At 50.9% G+C, this 16791-nt stretch overlaps 2 protein-coding genes and 2 long non-coding RNA genes across 5 annotated transcripts in view; 1 reads left to right on the forward strand and 3 right to left on the reverse strand.

Annotated features, from left to right (window-relative positions):
• LOC115943039 (uncharacterized) overlaps positions 1 to 7544 on the forward strand; it is a 62743-nt gene extending 55199 nt beyond the window's left edge. The window contains exon 4 of the long non-coding RNA XR_014143523.1: positions 5507 to 7544. This is a non-coding gene — a long non-coding RNA (uncharacterized LOC115943039). The remainder of the gene's footprint in view (positions 1 to 5506) is intronic.
• Positions 2620 to 5509, reverse strand: LOC115943041 (uncharacterized). Its single transcript, XR_004077638.2, has 3 exons — positions 3908 to 5509; positions 3641 to 3722; positions 2620 to 2754 (listed from the first exon to the last, which is right to left on the reverse strand). It is a non-coding gene; the product is annotated as an uncharacterized LOC115943041 (long non-coding RNA).
• Positions 7545 to 7919: 375 nt separating the features above from the next.
• HOXD3 (homeobox D3) lies at positions 7920 to 14041 on the reverse strand. 2 transcript variants are annotated; one of them, XR_014143516.1, is made up of 4 exons: positions 13935 to 14041; positions 12744 to 13367; positions 9804 to 10855; positions 7920 to 8479 (listed from the first exon to the last, which is right to left on the reverse strand). XR_014143516.1 is itself a non-coding variant. In XM_031034754.2 (3 exons), the coding sequence occupies exons 2-3, from the start codon at positions 13282 to 13284 to the stop codon at positions 10098 to 10100; spliced, it is 1299 nt and encodes a 432-aa protein (XP_030890614.1). In that variant the 5' UTR covers positions 13285 to 13367; positions 13935 to 14041; the 3' UTR covers positions 9260 to 10097. The 2 variants fall into 2 exon arrangements, 1 of the variants encoding a protein (XP_030890614.1); XM_031034754.2 differs by lacking the exon at positions 7920 to 8479 and having other exon boundaries at positions 9260 to 10855.
• Positions 13935 to 16791, reverse strand: part of HOXD4 (homeobox D4) — a 30625-nt gene continuing 27768 nt past the window's right edge. Inside the window, exon 3 of the transcript XR_014143521.1 lies at positions 13935 to 14042. The gene's annotated coding sequence lies outside the window, so the exon portion shown is untranslated. The remainder of the gene's footprint in view (positions 14043 to 16791) is intronic.

The following is a 16791-nucleotide window of genomic DNA, read 5'->3' on the forward strand; positions in this document are numbered from 1 at the left end:
CTACTCCTGCAGGAGAAGGCAGAGAGGATCTGGGTTCTCACCCCTTCCACCAAGCAAGGGTAAAGGATCCCCTCATCTCCTGCTGAGCTTGATCCCTGGGGGATCAAAACAAGAAATAACCTTAGATTAATGTAACTGGATAGTACAAATTTAGGACATGTGTGAACACACACAGGTGCACCCAGGTCAGGTTTATGTGGTTCAAGATTCAAAGGGTACACAGTGGTATGCAGTGAAAATCTTTCTCCCACCCCTGTCCTCAGCCACCTAGATCCCCTTCACATAAGTTATTAGTTTCTTTTGCCTTTCCAGAGATACTTTATACATCTCCATCTATCTATAAATTCCCCCACATTTTTTTTGCATAGATGATAGCATATTAGACAGGCTCATTTAGCCCCATGCTTTTCCCCCATTGTATCTTTTTTTTTTTAAGATTTTATTTATTTATTTGTCAGAGAGAGAGAGCTAGCACAAGCAGGGGAGAGTGGCAGGCAGAGGGAGAAGCAGGCTCCCCGCTGAGCAAGGGGCCCTATGTGGGACTTGATCCCAGGACCCTGGGGATCATGACCTGAGCTGAAGACAGATGCTTAACCGACTGAGCCACCCAGGCACCCTCCCCTATTGTATCTCGAAGATCATTTCATATAAATGCATACAGAACTTCCTGGTTTACTTTTACAATTTCATGCTGTTCTACTGTACATACCTACCACAATTTTAACTAATCCCCTATCAATGGGGATAGAAAGGCTCCTGCTTATTTTCAGTCTTTTGCTATTACAAACACATGTTCAAGTTTTTGACCTATTAGAAAAATTCCCAGACATGGAATTACTTAGTCAAAAGTATGTGCACTGGCCATTTTGATACAAAATGCCAAACTGCTCTCTTTAGAAGTGAATCAATTTACCCTTCTACTAGCAACATAAGAAAATTCCTGTTACCCTATGCTCTTGCCACCTCAGTGGGATAGTAAATTTTTTTATTTTTGCCAATCCAATAAGTAAAAAATAATACCTCTTGCTTACCCTTAGAGCATCTCCAGAAATGCCATTCTTCCTTATCTTGTTTGATCCTTTCATAATTCTATTTTATAAATGGTAATACTGACACAGAAAAGATAAACTACTTGTTGCATTACACCCAGTGTAAATGGCCAAGGTCAGATGTTCCAACACTCTTTCCCATACTGTACTGTGTCACAAGGAAGCCTAAGGAGGTTCAAAGAGAGTGGGTGGCTTCAAGCATTCCCTGAAAGACACATGATATAAAAAAGCTTTCCGACATCTGCTAAGAGGCCTCCTCTTTAGTGGTCTGATACCAGGACCACATTTCTGCATGTGTCCCTGGAGAGTACCCTCCGGAAGCAGAGGAGCTCTAATTAGCAATATGATCTGACCTAGTCCAAAGCATTGGTTGGATTCAATATCTGGGAAGCAGGAGGGTGTTGTTTTTAATTTTCCTGAGACTTATTTCTCAATGGCCACCCAGGATCTAAGTTTTGATTAGCATGGTGTGGGTTAGAGGATGTTTTCCCTAGGTTTTAGCTTTGCATAGGACACTCACTTGGACTTGGTGAAGGTAATTCCTAATGTGGGCATGTGCACATGCGCGCGCGCACGCGCACACACGCGCACACACACACACACACACACACACGGTAAACTTCTGAGATAGATACCTATTGATTGTTACATTGGTGATGAAACTGAAAGCCAGCAAGATTAAGTGAATTGTTTAGGGTCATACAGTGTATCAGTTAGCAAAACAAAAAACACAATGTAGACCTAAAACTGAATTCTTTAGTTTCCCCTGCAAAGTATTCTCTTCCCCCTCCTGTATTCATTTTGGTGAATGACCTGAGTACCTACTCAGGCCCTCTAAATAGAAACCTAGGGATTAATATCTGTAACTGCTCTTTCACTCATCCAGTTATCACCAAGTCCTGTGAATTTGTCCTCCTAAATGTCTTTCCTCTTCATCGTCATTATCTTAGTTCCTCTCTATGCTGGATTATTGCAGCAGCCTCCTTTTTTTTTCCTTCTTGCCTCCTATCTCTGCTTTCTCCAGTCAGACACAGTATCCCAAAGAGGAAGTTTCCAATACATAACCTCACATCCCATTTTAAAACTTTCAGTGGCTTCCCACTGCCTACAGATCAGGTCCAGACTCCTTTCCATGAACCCCATACAACCTCTCTTTCCAGCCAGATGTTCTATTCCAAAGGATTCTTCTTGTTCCAGGCCCAGACCTTGCTCTTTCTTCCCTTCTTGCTTTGCATGTGCTGCTCACTCTGCCTGGTATGTCTCTTCTTCCTTCCTAAAAAACTCATACTTCAGGAACCCAAATTCACCTCCCCTGAGAAGACTTTTTTTTGACACTACAGTAATGTTAGAGGCTCCTTTTCTTTATTAAATCCAGGAACATTTTGGTCACACCTGTGTTATAGTATCTGTCACACTGTTTTAAGATTCTTTTTCTCCCCCGGTAGATGAAAAGGTGCACACTATTAGTGACTCATTTTTTTATCTCAGAGCCCAGCACAGTGCCCACAGGAGCTGTTCAGTAGGTATTGCTGAAAGGCAAGGAGAGAAGGACACACTCTGAGCCAAGGACAACAGGACCAGTATTTTAATTGCTTAATGAGTTCAGAACACTGTGCAAGGCTTAATGCTTCAGCTTGTATCTACCTAAAGCAAAATGATAGTAGAACATCTCTCCAAAGCAAGTTCATTTCCACCCAAGAGGAGGCTGAAAGAGAAGAGGGGAGGGGGGAGTTGGGATTTTCTGTCTTCCAGAGGCTCTTTCCTATAGGCTGAGGCAACACTTAACTAACTCCAGAAACTTCTCAGCTGATGTCACTCAGAAAAAGAATAAAAGAGGGGGTAGCCTGGAACTTTCTTAGAATTTACAAAGAGAACTACAAATACCACTCAAGAAGGGGTATAAGAATGCTTCACCACCCACTTACCCAAGCCCTCCCGCGCTAAACAGCTCTAATGCTAATGACCCCCCCCCCCCCGCCCTGCGCGCCGTTTTCAGTCTATCTCTTAGTCTATCCCTTTATGGTATTTCTAAAATGACCCCAAAAGAGCTGATGTAAAAATATTCCAGTCCTTCCTTCACACCAGACAAGAGAGGAAAGGCATATCATTGTGGTTGGTATCTTAAGTGTATTTTTATTGTTCTTTTTATATGGCATTCAAGTTTAGTTGCAAGTTCAACAGGGGTGTTATCCTGCTTCCTCCCACACAAATTACTCCTGCAGGTAAATAACGAAACTAGCTCCGCCCCTTCCCTGAATCCTAGTCCCTTGGGAGCCTTTTTTTGTGTGTCTGCAAAAACCTTCAGACCCATTGGGATTTTTCTTGTTCTGTCTTGCGAGAGATGGAGTTGTGGCGTAGAGTAGCGCTGAGGGTGTGACGGGGGAGGGAGGAAGCGGCGGGTGTGGGGGGCTGGGGATACTGAGCCACCGTGCGTCGGGGACGGACGCTGGGGCCCGCCTCTTGGGAGGGCGGTGGGCCGCCAGTGGTCCGAGGGCGGGGCCGGCAGGCGGCAGTAGGGACCCGGAGCGCGGGGGGTGACCGGCCTCGCGCCGCAGGGCGTGGGCGGCGTCGCACCCTCCGTGAGCGCTCACCCCGCGTGCCTGCGTCTCCTCCGCTTGCGGTTTCTGGTCGGCTCCCAGCTGGCCGGGACTTGCTCTGAAGTAGGAGGAACCGCTGTCGAGCGATAAGTGCACACCGGGTGATTGATGAATTCTTAATAGGACTAACCTCTCCCGCCGCCCCCCACCCCCCGCCCAACCCTCGACACACACAGAGAAATCCTTCACCCAGCCCCCTCCCCAGGCCTCCTCGCTGGCGAGAGGGGACGCGGCCGCCAGCCTGTTGGGTGATTAACTCACCGTTTGTCTTTCCGAAAGTGTGCCAGGTGGATTCCGGCAGCCTGGCCGCGGCCCGGCGGCTCCGGCTCGGTGCTGACTGCGCCCTGCGGCAGGCCGGGCGAGCGCCGAGCGCGCGCGCGTCACATGCTGGCGCGGCCCCGAGACGGCCTTTGTGCCGCGCGACCGCCGGGCCGCCCGGGGCAGGCGGCGGCTATTGTTCCCCGCGGGCGAGGGAGGTGCTCAGACTCGGGGTCCACGCCAGCCTCCTCCGCAGAGTGTCCCCACGTCTGAGGACGGGTGGGGGTTTCCTTTGTGTGTTCTGTGCCTGCGACGGGAATGGCGCGTCGTTGCTGCCCCCGGGGGCCGCAGACGAGGCGGAGGGAGGTTGATGCCAGCTCGACTACCTCGAGCGCCGCGCAACCCACCGGGTTTCCCGCTCTGCCCTTGCGGAGGAGGCTGGGAGGCATGCGCTATTCGTTGGGCAGCGCTTGGAACAATAGAGTCATCAAAGGGCCTTCGCCCCGGCTCCTCCTAAGTCAGTGACCTCTTCTCCCTTTCTTCAAAAAGGCCCTGGCCCAACAGGTCCTCTTGGCCTGGTTTTAGGTCTGCTTTCCCAGTAAAAACATTTCATCTGTACCATCAGGGTTCTCCATGAGTCCTGATTTAAATGAAAGTCTCGTCCTTGGGCTCTTACTAATGTTAAAATCCTATTTTCATTGTTTTCCAGATAATATTCTTCCATAAAAATGATCCAGATTAGCTATCGGAACCAGTCAAGATATTTTGCCAAAAATAGGGACTTTTTGGGATGCCTGGGTGGCCCAGACGGTTGGGCGTCTGCCTTCGGCTCAGGTCATGATCTGGGGGTCCTGGGATGGAGCCCCACGTCAGGCTCTCTGCTCAGTGGGGACTCTGCTTCTCTCTCACACTCTCACTCTGTGCTCTCTCTCTCTCTGTGTCAAATAAATAAAATTTAAAAAAAAATAGGGACCTTTTGCCTTCTTCTGCTACTGCAAATGATTGGACATCCATTTTCATTTCTTCTTCCTTCATGTGGGAAAACCTTTTGTTCACTGTGTTTCAGGCTGGACCTGGCCTGAAAGTGGGTCCTTGAAGTACCTTTGTACTATTCCAATTTGCCAAGTGGTTATGAGACCTGAGGGAAGTGTTCAGGCATGGGCTTTAGGTCAGGTGTAGGTAATCCATTCGGTACCAACTTTGGGCCCCAAAGATAAGGGCCTTTGTAACTGGACCGAAGACAAGGGAACAATGAAAACTAAGATTTCACCCTCTGTGATGATCTTGGCCGCCAGCACCACCAATGCTGTGAGTACAGAGGATTCACCTATCCAGTCCTTTTTTCTCTCCATCCAGGCTCTCCGCAAGAGAGATCTAAGTGAGCTGGTCCTCATAGCTGGTGAGGGTATGGCTGGCGACTCAGTCTCAGCTGTGCCCAAAGTGTCTAGGGATAAGTGTACTCACCCAGGCGGTAGCTATATCCTCTCTGGGAAGGTGCAGTGCCTGGAAGTGGTGAGGCTGTAGGCCTGTGGGGCCTTCTGCCCCTCTTTGTATTTTTATTTAATACAAACTTCGGTTCATCCTATTTTTTTTTTCTTACAGTTTCTGAAAGAAGGACCAAAGTAATGCCAAGAACTCCCAGATGAAGAGGACCTTCGTGGATCTGTAACTAGGATTAACCAATTCTTTACTTCAAGAGAAAGTTTCAACGAATTCTGAGGATAAAGCCAAACAGGCCCGTGACTGTCCCTTGAGTACTGAGTGTAAACAAGCTTCTGGCTCCTCCAGGTCAAGCAGAGAAACACTTTTCATTAGAATGTTGGGTTTCTTCTTTGTTATTCAGACGTACACCCACACATATCCTCTTCACCCTCCCTAATGAAAAACCTCAACAGATGGAGAGCCTAGGCTCCCAAGACTTATGGCTGAGGAGATGCACTTCACTCAAGGGTGGGTTGGCCGGTACAGAATGGGGGGAGGGAGGAGAAATGAGTAGCTAGCGTAGGTAATCACTATCTTTTAATACTCCTTACAGATAGAAATTCAAAAAATCCTGTTCAGCAAGGTTAGCAGCCTCTGGGGCCTAGGAAACCAATTTGGCTGATGTGTCTCTGATAGGGACTAGGCTTGGGGCTGCACCAAGGGGGAAAGTACTCATTCTATATTCTCTCTCTCTCATTTGAAAGCCTATACAAAGAGATGGTACAAATGGTTGCTTAACTTAATGATTCATCAGAGGCGGATTTTTCTCTGTCAGGTCCCTGGTTGAGGCTGAGGTCTGAAAGCCGGGAGGCAGAACATTTACTTAATCGCCCATTCTTACCACCTATCCAGGGGCCAGGACTACTCTTCAGACCTTTCCTCTGCAACTACCCCACACCCCTGGGTAGCTCAGTTGGGTCTCTACCCCACTCCAGGCTGGATCCTGAGTTTCTCCTGGTAGCCAGGGCAAGCTCTCCCTCTGCCTAAATCTCTTTACCCACCCCCACTTCCCATTCTTCAGTGGGCAATTCGTGCAGCCTCCTCTCTACTCTGCTTTAATTCACGTTTGACTGCCTGTACAGAACAGCCAGGGGCTCCCAAACGGCTGCCACCCCCATCCATGGGCCTGGGTTTTAGACTCTGAGCCCTTTTCTTCAAGCCTCAGGAGGATCCCCCACAACCTCCCTGACCCCTCCCCTCCCCCCCACTCCACCCTTCAGCGGTCTCTGTAGGGAAAAAAATTAAAAGGAGCTGATCAAGGCCTGAGCCAGAGAGCCACTTCCTCCCCTGGAGCAGCAAACGAGGTAACCTCCCAGAGACCAATACCCAAAGCGAAGCCCGGCCCTTCCTCCCGGCGTAGGCCCTCCGGTGCTATTGTGAGGCCTTACCCGAAGCCGAGGCCATGGGGAAGTTGCGCACACAAAAGCGCAAGGCTCCTGGAAGCCCAGGCTGCTCCTAGCGCCCTCAGCGCAGCGCCCGACAGCGAGGGGTCAGCAGCCTCGAGGCCTTGGGGGCGCTCCCCATCGCCCCCGGCGAGCCTGTCTCGGGCAGAAGTCACGGGGTGGAGGTTCCCTTCGCCTGCCAACCTGCCCCTTCCCGCTGCCGGTCACACACTCCCCCACTTCCCCCGGGACGGAGAGACCTGGGCCTGGGGCGCCATTGCCCAGCCCGTGCTCCCCTCCCCCACTCTCTTCTTTCTCTGCTTTTCCAAGACCGGGGAGGGAGGAGGCGGGCGCCTCCGCCGATAGAGCGGCTATTGTGACCCTCCCTCGCTGAGCGGGAACCCTACCGAGAGTGTACCGCCGGCGGGGGAGGAGGCGACAGTGTGTGCAGGCCTCGGGGTGCGGAGGGGGTGGTACTGGGAAATAAATAGACGTGTGCAACCTTGGACAGTTGGGCCCTTCAGAGGGCGTTTGGTTGTGTTTAGACTCCAGTGCTTCCTAACACTAATTGCAGGCTCAAAAGGAGCAGAATTTATGGCGAAGGCCAAGGCGGCTTGTTTATAATTTATGAAGTTTTAAATGGCTGTGCCGCAGGCCCTCCTCTCGCCCTGGCCGACGGCCGCGCGGGAAGCGCCAACCCAGACTCACCCCCACCCGGGCCCCCCGCCACCCTCCGCGCGCCAGGAGCGATCGAGTGTGCCCATCACAGGGCACTCACGCCAATGACAGGAAAGAATCCGAGCTAGTCTCAGAAGCCTCGGGGAACCTTTCTCCAAAGGTGAGAGAAAGCCGATTTGTCCCAAGCGAATTCCCTCACCCCATTAGAGAGGGGTGCCTCCGGGCAACCGCCCCGAGAGGGAGCCCCCAACCCCGCAGTTCTTTGGAGCCTCAGTGTGAGAGGAAGCTGATGATCACAGCCGGCCTAGACACCGTTTAAAGTCTAATCCATGACACCCTAAACCGCAGATGACACTTGGGGCCTTCGCAGACACCCGCAGACTCAGCAGATACTCCTGCGGTAACACACTGCGCTGGAAAACGCCTGGAGCCATAATGCATTATGTATTTTTATTATTATTTATGGTAGGAAGAGATGAGGGAAAACCGGGCTGAATCTAAACAGCCTGATAATTCATCTATTTAATATTTAGCCAGTTAAGAAAGGTTGTTGTAATCCCTGCAAGGCAGCAAGCTCTTCTTTGACTTCCCTAATAGCTTAAAAAATAATTTCTTACAAGACAATTAGAAATTCTGCCTATGGATGCAAATTTCATAGAAAACAATTTTAAGCCTTGAAAGTGGGTAAAATATCCCTTCAGTTGAAGTCATTTATTCTGTTGATACACTTCTACAACATGTATACTCTAAACCTGCTCAGATAAAGTGAAATTTAGCAAAAGGATAGTCCCCTCCCACCCCCAATCTAACATGCCATTTTAAAAACAGCACAAAGGAACAAGGAAACTAAATATTATTTGAGCCATCATTATTTAGCGAAACACAAACATCCCAATAGAAACGATTGTTGTTCCACCAGAAGATTAGAAGTTAAATTATTTCCACACAATGGGAATTTCACCTCGTGTCACGGGGGATGTAGTAGGAGTTGCATTATTTGTCAAACCAAATAGAGATGCGTGGGCCGACTTTGCTGAAATACAAAAGAATTGAACCTTATCTGAAGGCGCTTTCCAAGTGTCTCCTTATAGAGAAGTGGGTGGACGTTGTCCGCCCCTAGCTAAAGCCACGCTAATATTTACAAAATGGATATAAATCCTTGAAGACATTTTTGCCCGTTTTGTACAAAGAGACAGGAATAAACAAGGTGTTTATACTTGTTATGTTCCATTAATGAAACTTTTATTACTTTACATCGTGGGGGAACGTTTGTTTACTTTAGAAATGAACCACCAACCATTGTAAAGGAAAAAGTCCTGACAGCATTTCCTAGAGAAAAAGCTTAGGTGCGTGTCTCCAAATGATCGTTCCTTTTTGTACACCTTAGCTTTTTCATAGCTCAGTTCTTCTTACAACTTGTGTCTTTTCTTTGATTGTCAGTTTTCTCTTAAAGTTTGTTTTATTAGCGCAGAAAAGTGAGCGCTGGCCTCCCCAATGTAAATGCAATCTAGAAAAGTCGATTTGTGTCCAAAAGAGGGTGGTGGAACCAGCACAGCAGGCACAGCACAAAGCCCTACCCAAATTATCCCGTCCAGGACATTTCTAGGCTTGCACCCTCAGATTCTCCCCCCTAAGATCAATGCTGCAATGTAATCAAGTATCCCCAGAATCAATTCGTGTACCAGATTCCAAATAAATGAAAAAAATATATATATATCAAAGAGCCTATTTGGGGGCCTTCTGGGATTGTGCGAAAGATAAAAGGCAGAGTGATCTACTTCCAAGTGTGCGTGATTAACACAGATACACTTCGGACTGAGAAATTTTTTTATTCTAAATATTTGTTCAAATAGTACCAGACAATTTGAAATCAATACACTGTGTCGAGTGGTGAGGGCTGCGGCTGTTGAGAAATGAGTAACGGGTGTCGTGCCACGCCACGGGGCCGCCTGACTCTACCCAATGAAGGACAATTTGCGGTCTTAATCCTTTACATCAACTACAAACACCAGCCACGGTTACAACTGTTCAAAACTACTCTCTTAACTAGTTCAGACCAAGGGGACTAAAGAGGTGAAACGTGGCCCCCGCGGCCTGGGAGCGCGTTCCTAAGGTTGGCTGGAGAATTCTACAAATATACACATAAATACATTAAGACGAGGATAAATAATCAGGGAAACGAAATGACTCGCTTCAAATAATAAATACAGATCGTTGAGTCCGTTGCAATCCTTACGGGACGGGAAGGAGCATATAAATTAAGGTCTCCGCAACTAAGCTAGACTCGGGCCAGGCCCCGGGGCTGTCCGGGAGCTGGTCCCTCTGCAGAGCGCGCCGCCGATGGATCTCAGACTTACCTTCGGGACACCATTACCAGATTAGCGTCCCTCGGTCCGCAGTATATGGCACTGTCAGGGTTACAGAGGAGAATCCTTGCGGCTGATTTATGGCGAGTCACCCAAAGGAGGGCGCGCCTGGAGGGGAGGCCCAGTCGCCTGTGTCTCGGCCGCCGTTGGCCCGAGACCCAGGAGGCGGCGACCGGGCCAGAGCGAGGGAGGGGGTCACCGAGCTGCCCCGCGGGCCCCGCCCGCCACCCCAGCCACCAAAGCAAAAGAGGTAATTGCGCCGCGAGTTCGGGCCGGTGGCGGCCGCTACAGATGCGTCAGTTTGGGGGCCTCGGGCAGGCGTCCCTGAGACGAGTGGTGGGCCGAGAGATCTGTGTAGGTGGGATGAGGGTCGCACGGTCCATGGTGGTGGTTGCCGGGAATCTGCGCGGCGCAGCTGTAGTCCACGCTGGCCGAAGACGGGTGCGAGAGGTGGCCCAGGTTGAAGACGGGCCCGGACGCGGGCGCCATGGAGTCGACGAAGTTGCCACCCACGTACACCGGGCTGCCCTGCAGGTTGGCGCTGGCGAAGCCGCCGCCGTTGCTTGCCATGGGGTGGGGCTCGAACTCGGGCGCCGCGTAGCGCTTCTGCTGCGGCAGGCAGCTGCTGAGCGGCGCCGTGTAGGCGGCCAGGCCGTACATGTTGGGCTGAGATTTGGCGAAGGCGGGCGGCGAGGGCGCGTCGTAGGCCAGGCCGGGCACGGGCGGCAGCTGGCCGGAGTAGGCCACGTGGCCGGCGGCGCTGCCCAGCGGCGGGCTGCGCTCCGGGGACTGACCCGCCGGCGAGTGCAGGATGCCCTTGGCCTTCTGGTCCTTCTTGTACTTCATGCGCCGGTTCTGGAACCAGATCTTGATCTGGCGCTCGGTGAGGTTCAGCAGGTTGGCCATCTCCACGCGGCGTGGCCGGCACAAGTAGCGGTTGAAGTGGAATTCCTTCTCCAGCTCCACCAGCTGTGCGCTCGTGTAGGCCGTGCGCACCCGCTTGGACGCCGGGCCCGGCGGGCTCTTATCCTCGCAGCTCTCTCCTGGACAGGAAGGGAGACAGAGGAGATGCTGAGCGGGAGGGGAGGGGATGGGCACCCAGGGCCCGAGCAGGGTGCTTCCCTGGCTCCCTTCTCTTCCTCCATCCCTGCCCCCAACTTAATGCTGGCTGGAGTGGGGGAGGGGCGTCTGAGAGATGAGACTCCTGGCGGGACCTCACAGGCCCCAGGCCTACCTAGGAGTTGCACCTGACCACCCCCCCCCCCCCACCACCACCACCAATCTGCCTTCTGAAGTCCGATTCACTCTGCCGCCCCCTCCCCTCCAGCCTAGTCCATCATCCTGTCCCTAAGGCTAAGGCTGTGGAGGAGTTTAATGAGAGGCTAGTAGCAGCTGGTAAGGCCTAGCACCCCCTCCCAGCCCCCATTCAAGGAGGGCCAGACTTCTTTTGAACACTCTCCCCAGCCTCTGCAGGGGGATGGGGGAGGAAGGCACACCCCCTGTACCTCCCTCCTTCCCCCCCCACCTCCCCTGCATTGCTCTGGGGCTGGCTCCTGGGCAAAGCACCCCAGGAAGCACAGAATGAGGGTGGAGATCTTAGCACCTCACTTCAGCTCAGCTGCACCCAAGGGCTCTGCACCCCAACTCAGAGAAGTAATAAACCATAAAAATACTGCCCCTGACTTTCAGGGGCTCCGAGCCCAGCCTGGGTGCATTTTGAGTATTTCCGTGCTAGGAGCAGCAGTCTCAACACTGGTTTCCACTACCCCTGCCACCTCTCCACGGCTCGTCCGCTCCCTCCCTGGTTGTACAAATGGGTATCTCGGGGGAGGGAGGGGCCTGGGCTTGCAGCTGGGAAGGAGGGGCAGAAGCAGCTTACAGGCTGGGAGGCACTTCCCCCTAGGAGCCGAAGCCCCAGAAAGTTGCAGGCAAACCAGAGACTAGATAAAAAGCTAGTTACATCCGAGGCCTCAAACTAGCCCTGGACCTGGAAGTAAATTCGTCTACCTGAAGATAAACTGCATCAAAGGACACGAGGCCAGGAAATTTTAGGAACCAATCAGGCTGAGCAGAGAGACGCAGCAGGCCTTAGAGCTCCTGGGCCTGCCCATCTTCTGCCACACACCCTGAATGGATCCACAGAAGATCTCAACTCTAGGGTCTCCCTTTTCGGGAAGAGAAACCCAAGGCCGTTCCTGTTTCAGAGCACATCCTCTTCCCCTAGGATACACCCCTCCCCATTGTGGATTTGCTGGGATGGGGAGAACTGGGCTGGGGTAGACCAAGTAGAGTCCATGGCTAGTTCTTGCAGGCTCTGGTTGGATTCAAGGGCGCCATTCTGTGGCTTTGTGATCTTGGGCAACTCTAACAGTTTCCTTATCTGTAAAATGGGGATGTTATCATATACCTACCTCAAAGGGTTCTTTGGAAAATTAAATTAGATAATGCTTGTAAAGCATTTAGCCTGGTTGTTAACATGGAACCATGTTAACATTCCACAGACTTTAGTTTTTATTAATTTAAGGGAGTGGGATTTGTGTGATATGGGCTACATAAGAACCCATGCTTGGAGAATCATGATACCTGACTTCAAGTTTTGGAGAGCTGTCGGATGGAAGAAGGAGCTGAGTTATGACCAACAGCCCAAGAAAGCAGACATTAGGTCAATATAAGAAAAGGCTCTCTATTCATCACTGTGGGACTTGTCCAGCAATGGCACCAACAGCCTGGAATGGAGCACCCTGTCCCTGTAAGGGTATGGCTCCAGTCAGGGACACTGAAAAGAGAGGCCATTTCGGCATGAGTAGAAGTGTAGACCTATGGCCTCCAAAGCTGCCCTTCTCGCCCTGAGTCTCTTGCTTCCTAGGTGAGCTAGCTTCTTGGGGTCATGCTGGGGGACTTAGCCCAGGATGGGCCCCCTCAGAGAGCGACCTGCAGTGGTACAGCTGTTCTTCTGCTTGGAGTTCTGTCGGGACTCTTTCATCCAAGGGAAGATCTGCTTGCTGATGGTGGCTGAGGAGCCAGAAGCACTGGGCCCACCCTTGGCCTTCTTGGCAGGCACCCCACCCCCAGGATTGGTGGGCGAGGATGGGGGCAGGGTTGGTGGTGGAGGAGGGGGCTGTGGTGGCTGCTGCTCTGAGTTCAGGCCGGGAGGCTGGCTGCCACCACCCCCACCCTGGCTGTTCCCGGTGCCAGGCCGCATACAGCTGCCATTGAGTTCAGTTCCTTTGTGGGCTGGGGCTCTCAGAGGTGCCGAACTCTGGATGGAACAGGCGGAGCCCGGGTAATCAGTGTCCAGGGAGTTGGCAGCAGCAGGGGGTGGGTAAGGCTGATGCGGGGTGCCGTAGCCGTAAGCGTTAGGGGCTTTGCTGTAGCCATAGCCTCCGAAGAGTCCTGGGTTTTCATAGTAAGCAGCCTTCTGCATCGTGCACTCAGGAAGTTCCAGGGCCTGCTGACCCGGCTCAAATAACATTGACCACCACTGTCTCTTTCACCACCACCTCTGAGGTCTGCCGAGCCCTGAGAGGGCTGGGGTGGCCCCAGGCTCCAGGTGACCTGTGGAGAAGAAAAGTGAAAGCCCCAGAGGGACTGTAACTGACAAGACAGTCAATATAGAAGGACTAGCCTGCTCTCTGCTGCCCACCCACTTCCTAGGGGGAGGAGCTGAGATTTTATGAAGTTCAACTTATCTGAACCCTTGGAAAAGTCTGATAAACATAAGAAAAGCCCTTTCCTTCCTTGAGCTCAACTCCATCCAAGAGAAGGGGCTTCCTCCCCGCCCCGACGCTATTTTCTTTCTTCAAGATTGTCAGTTTAGCTTTTGAAATGGCATAGAAAAGCACTTATGGCCTCATACATTTTGATGGCTGATTCTCCCACTGGACTTTGAGGTCCTTGCAGGCAAGGACTGTGTCTTATTCTTCTATATATTCCTAACACCCAGCCCAGTGCCCTGCCTGTAGTTAAGTGCAGTAAATGCTTGTTGAATGAGTGAGTGGATGGAACAATGAGTCAATCTTTGGGACACCCCAGGGTGTTCATGAAAAAAGAAAGCTCTATAACACACTCAGAACAGCCAGAACTCTCAAAAAAAAGAAGGAAAAAAAAAAGTATCTCCCCCACCTGGTTTCAAAATCACAGCATCTTTCATGAAGACCCTGGTAGTCCACTTTCCAGTGACAGGGTGAGAATCCGCCCAGTGAACTCTGTGGGTCAGCCCTGTGAAATGTACTAGGAGATAAAAAACCAAGAACACTTAGACTCCCAAACTTATTTTGAGGGTAGAAAATGTTTTTTCTCTTTTGTCTACATTTTTTCTAGTCCTCACTTTGTCCTCCACTACTTTTAAATGGATACTAGAAAGGGTGAAGAGATTTAGAATTTGAATGCATGGAGCATGGGTGAACATAGAATGCTTTATATTATAACTTTATCATTTTTACCCTGCATCTATTATGTAAATATATATTATTACTGACCTCTGCTCTGGATCATCCATGGCACCCCACCTCCACCCACTCCACAACCAATGAGACAACTTCTTCTGCCATGATGAATGGACCCAGAATTAGAATAAGAAGAAAAAAACTAAGAAAAATTCTATCCCTTTTGTGTCCTCTGATTCTTGATGGGGGTTTTCCTTCTCACCCACCCCACCCCCTTCTCCTGAAAGGCTCCTAAGGAGTTAAAGTATAACTAATACCATTCAACCACTTTTGTCTGCTTGATAAAGAAAACTCATAGGTCAGCTCCCTGGTCTTAATTCTTGATCTCGTCTTTCAGGCACCTTTCCTTCCTCAAAACTCCCTGGGCTTCCATCGTGGTCATCATGATGGACCACATTGTCTAGACAACTTATGTGGCCTAATGGATTTGACCACTAGGATCAAAACCACTCCTCCCTTCCCTCATTTATCCTCCACTTTCACCAAAGAGCCCAATTTTTAAAATTCTTCATATTAGCCTTTGTTTGGTAGTATTGTTGCCCATTTTGTTTTAAAATATAAGTGAATCTGGCATTTATCTTGATAAGACACAGGCCCTTTTCAATGGGATAATAGAATACCAGGATGTGTTTTAGGAATTGTTTCTATTATTATCCTTAAATGTATGCAGTTAAGATATCTACCTAAGCAAAGCTGGTCTTAATCTTTCTTTTTCATTCATTTTCTATATCATCCTCTGACTATTAAAGTTCCTGAATATCAAATGGAAAGTTACATCCTCATCCTGTGACTAATATTTATGTGTTTGCTCCCAAGCCAAAGGACTGGGTACTCCGGGTTTAGTTGTTTCTGGACTTTTCTGGGATCCTGGTTCCAGTCTTAATCCGTGGGCCCTCTGGATGTCAAAATGGTCACATTTGACACTCAGATCACCAGAACTCACTGCTGCTTCTGTCATTTCGTTTACAACTGTGGAAGCAAAATACCCCCCCCCTTACCTCCCAGGTTGACCAAGTTTATCTCAATACGTGGACAAATCACATTAAAATAGCTTCTTTAGGAACTGACCAGGCTTTGAAACAGATGCCTTTACATATATATTTGTTCCTATGGCATATTCCTGGAAGAAGCTCTGTGTACTGGGTCTCAAAAGTGTAAGTACTTGGCAGCTTCATGAAAAACCCCAGCGCCTGTTCTCCTGCATCTGTTTTCATTGTCTTAAGGAATTTCAAGGCCCACTCAGTGATGAGCCACCACCCCAATGTCTACTGCCCCAGAAGCAAGGGCAGTAGCCCTCTCCTCACCAGAAGGGGCTTTGCAGCCTCCCCCCACATCCATATTATAATGCCCCAGAGAAACCAACTCTCCTAAAGCAGAACCCGAGAATATTGTTACAAAACTGGTTTAAAAAAAAAAAGCTTATTTCTTTCCAGAAATCCCTACTCCTGTGAACTCTGCTTGAACTTAAAAAGCAGGAATGGGTCATAAATCACTTGGACAATGGTCAACTGTTCAGTGGCTCATCTTTTCGACCCCCCTCCCTTTTTTTAAAGGCTTTCTTTTTTCGCCCTTTGGTACCTCTGCTCATTTTTGCTCCGGGACCCAAATGCCTTGGGGTGAAGACTAGCCCGTGTAGGGGGAGGGGCGGTCTTCGAAGTCTTCAGCTGCCCTTTTCTCTCATGCCTCCTCCCCTCAACCCCCCGGGGCACCGGCCGGGGCAGCCTCCCCAGAACCCCGCTGGCACAACCCCTGGCCCCTTCTACGGTAGGGGCGCTAAACGGGGTCTGGCTCGACCTTTCTCGCGGTCCCGGGAAGTTGCCCAACTCAGCTTGTAGGCCCAACCGCAGGCTGGGAATGCAGGGCCAAACGGTCCCCAGCCAGAAGGAAGGCGGCCTCAAAGCGACCACCGTCCGCCGCCTGGGCCGCGCTGGACTGCAGCACCCGCCGCGCCTCTGAAGCCGCCGAACCCTGATACTTGCTCACTGCACTTAATTCTGCCCGGGATCAATACCTAATATGATACCGAATAAATAAAAGGCGCTCACAGCGGCCAGGGACGGGGTTATTAAGCAGCTGGAGCTCTCACGGTGCATATCAATGCACCTGTCATTGTGGTTTGTAACAAAATTTATGACTGCAAGCACGGCGGCAGTAAACGCTCCAGTAAGGAATGAAAAGAAAAACACTTCCCAAGGCCCGGCACTTTTCAGAAGTGGAAAACAGGCTCCGCGTAGGAGGAAGAGCAGCAAAGGAATTCCCTACTCCGCACTTTTCCCGGCCCCGCGCCCCACGAGCAGGGGGACTATATAAAGTGGCCAGTGCCCGCCTCTCGGAGCAGCTCTGCCGGGCGGCCGGACGCGGGACCGCACGCGCGCAGCCTCGCCGGGGGCCGAAGACCTGCCGCCCGCCGCTGCCTGGGGACGCCGGGAGGCTCGCGGGGATGCGCGGAGGCCGGCCCGGCGCTCTCGCCCGCCGGGGCCGGGGAAAAAACCGAGGGGCTTGGGGAGGGAGGGGGCGGCAGTCGCCGGGCTGTG

The sequence above is a fragment of the Leptonychotes weddellii genome, chromosome 3, assembly GCF_054177405.1.
Source record: "Leptonychotes weddellii isolate Sample4059 chromosome 3, ASM5417740v2, whole genome shotgun sequence".
NCBI classification, from domain to species: domain Eukaryota; kingdom Metazoa; phylum Chordata; class Mammalia; order Carnivora; family Phocidae; genus Leptonychotes; species Leptonychotes weddellii.

Coding starts and splice junctions, on each gene's coding strand:
- HOXD3 (XM_031034754.2), bottom strand. CDS start 13,284: ATGTTATTTGAGCCGGGTCAGCAGGCCCTGGAACTTCCTGAGTGCACG. Junction 10,856..12,743: donor GAACAGCTGTACCACTGCAG/GTCGCTCTCTGA, acceptor CTTCCTGTCCAG/GAGAGAGCTGCGAGGATAAG.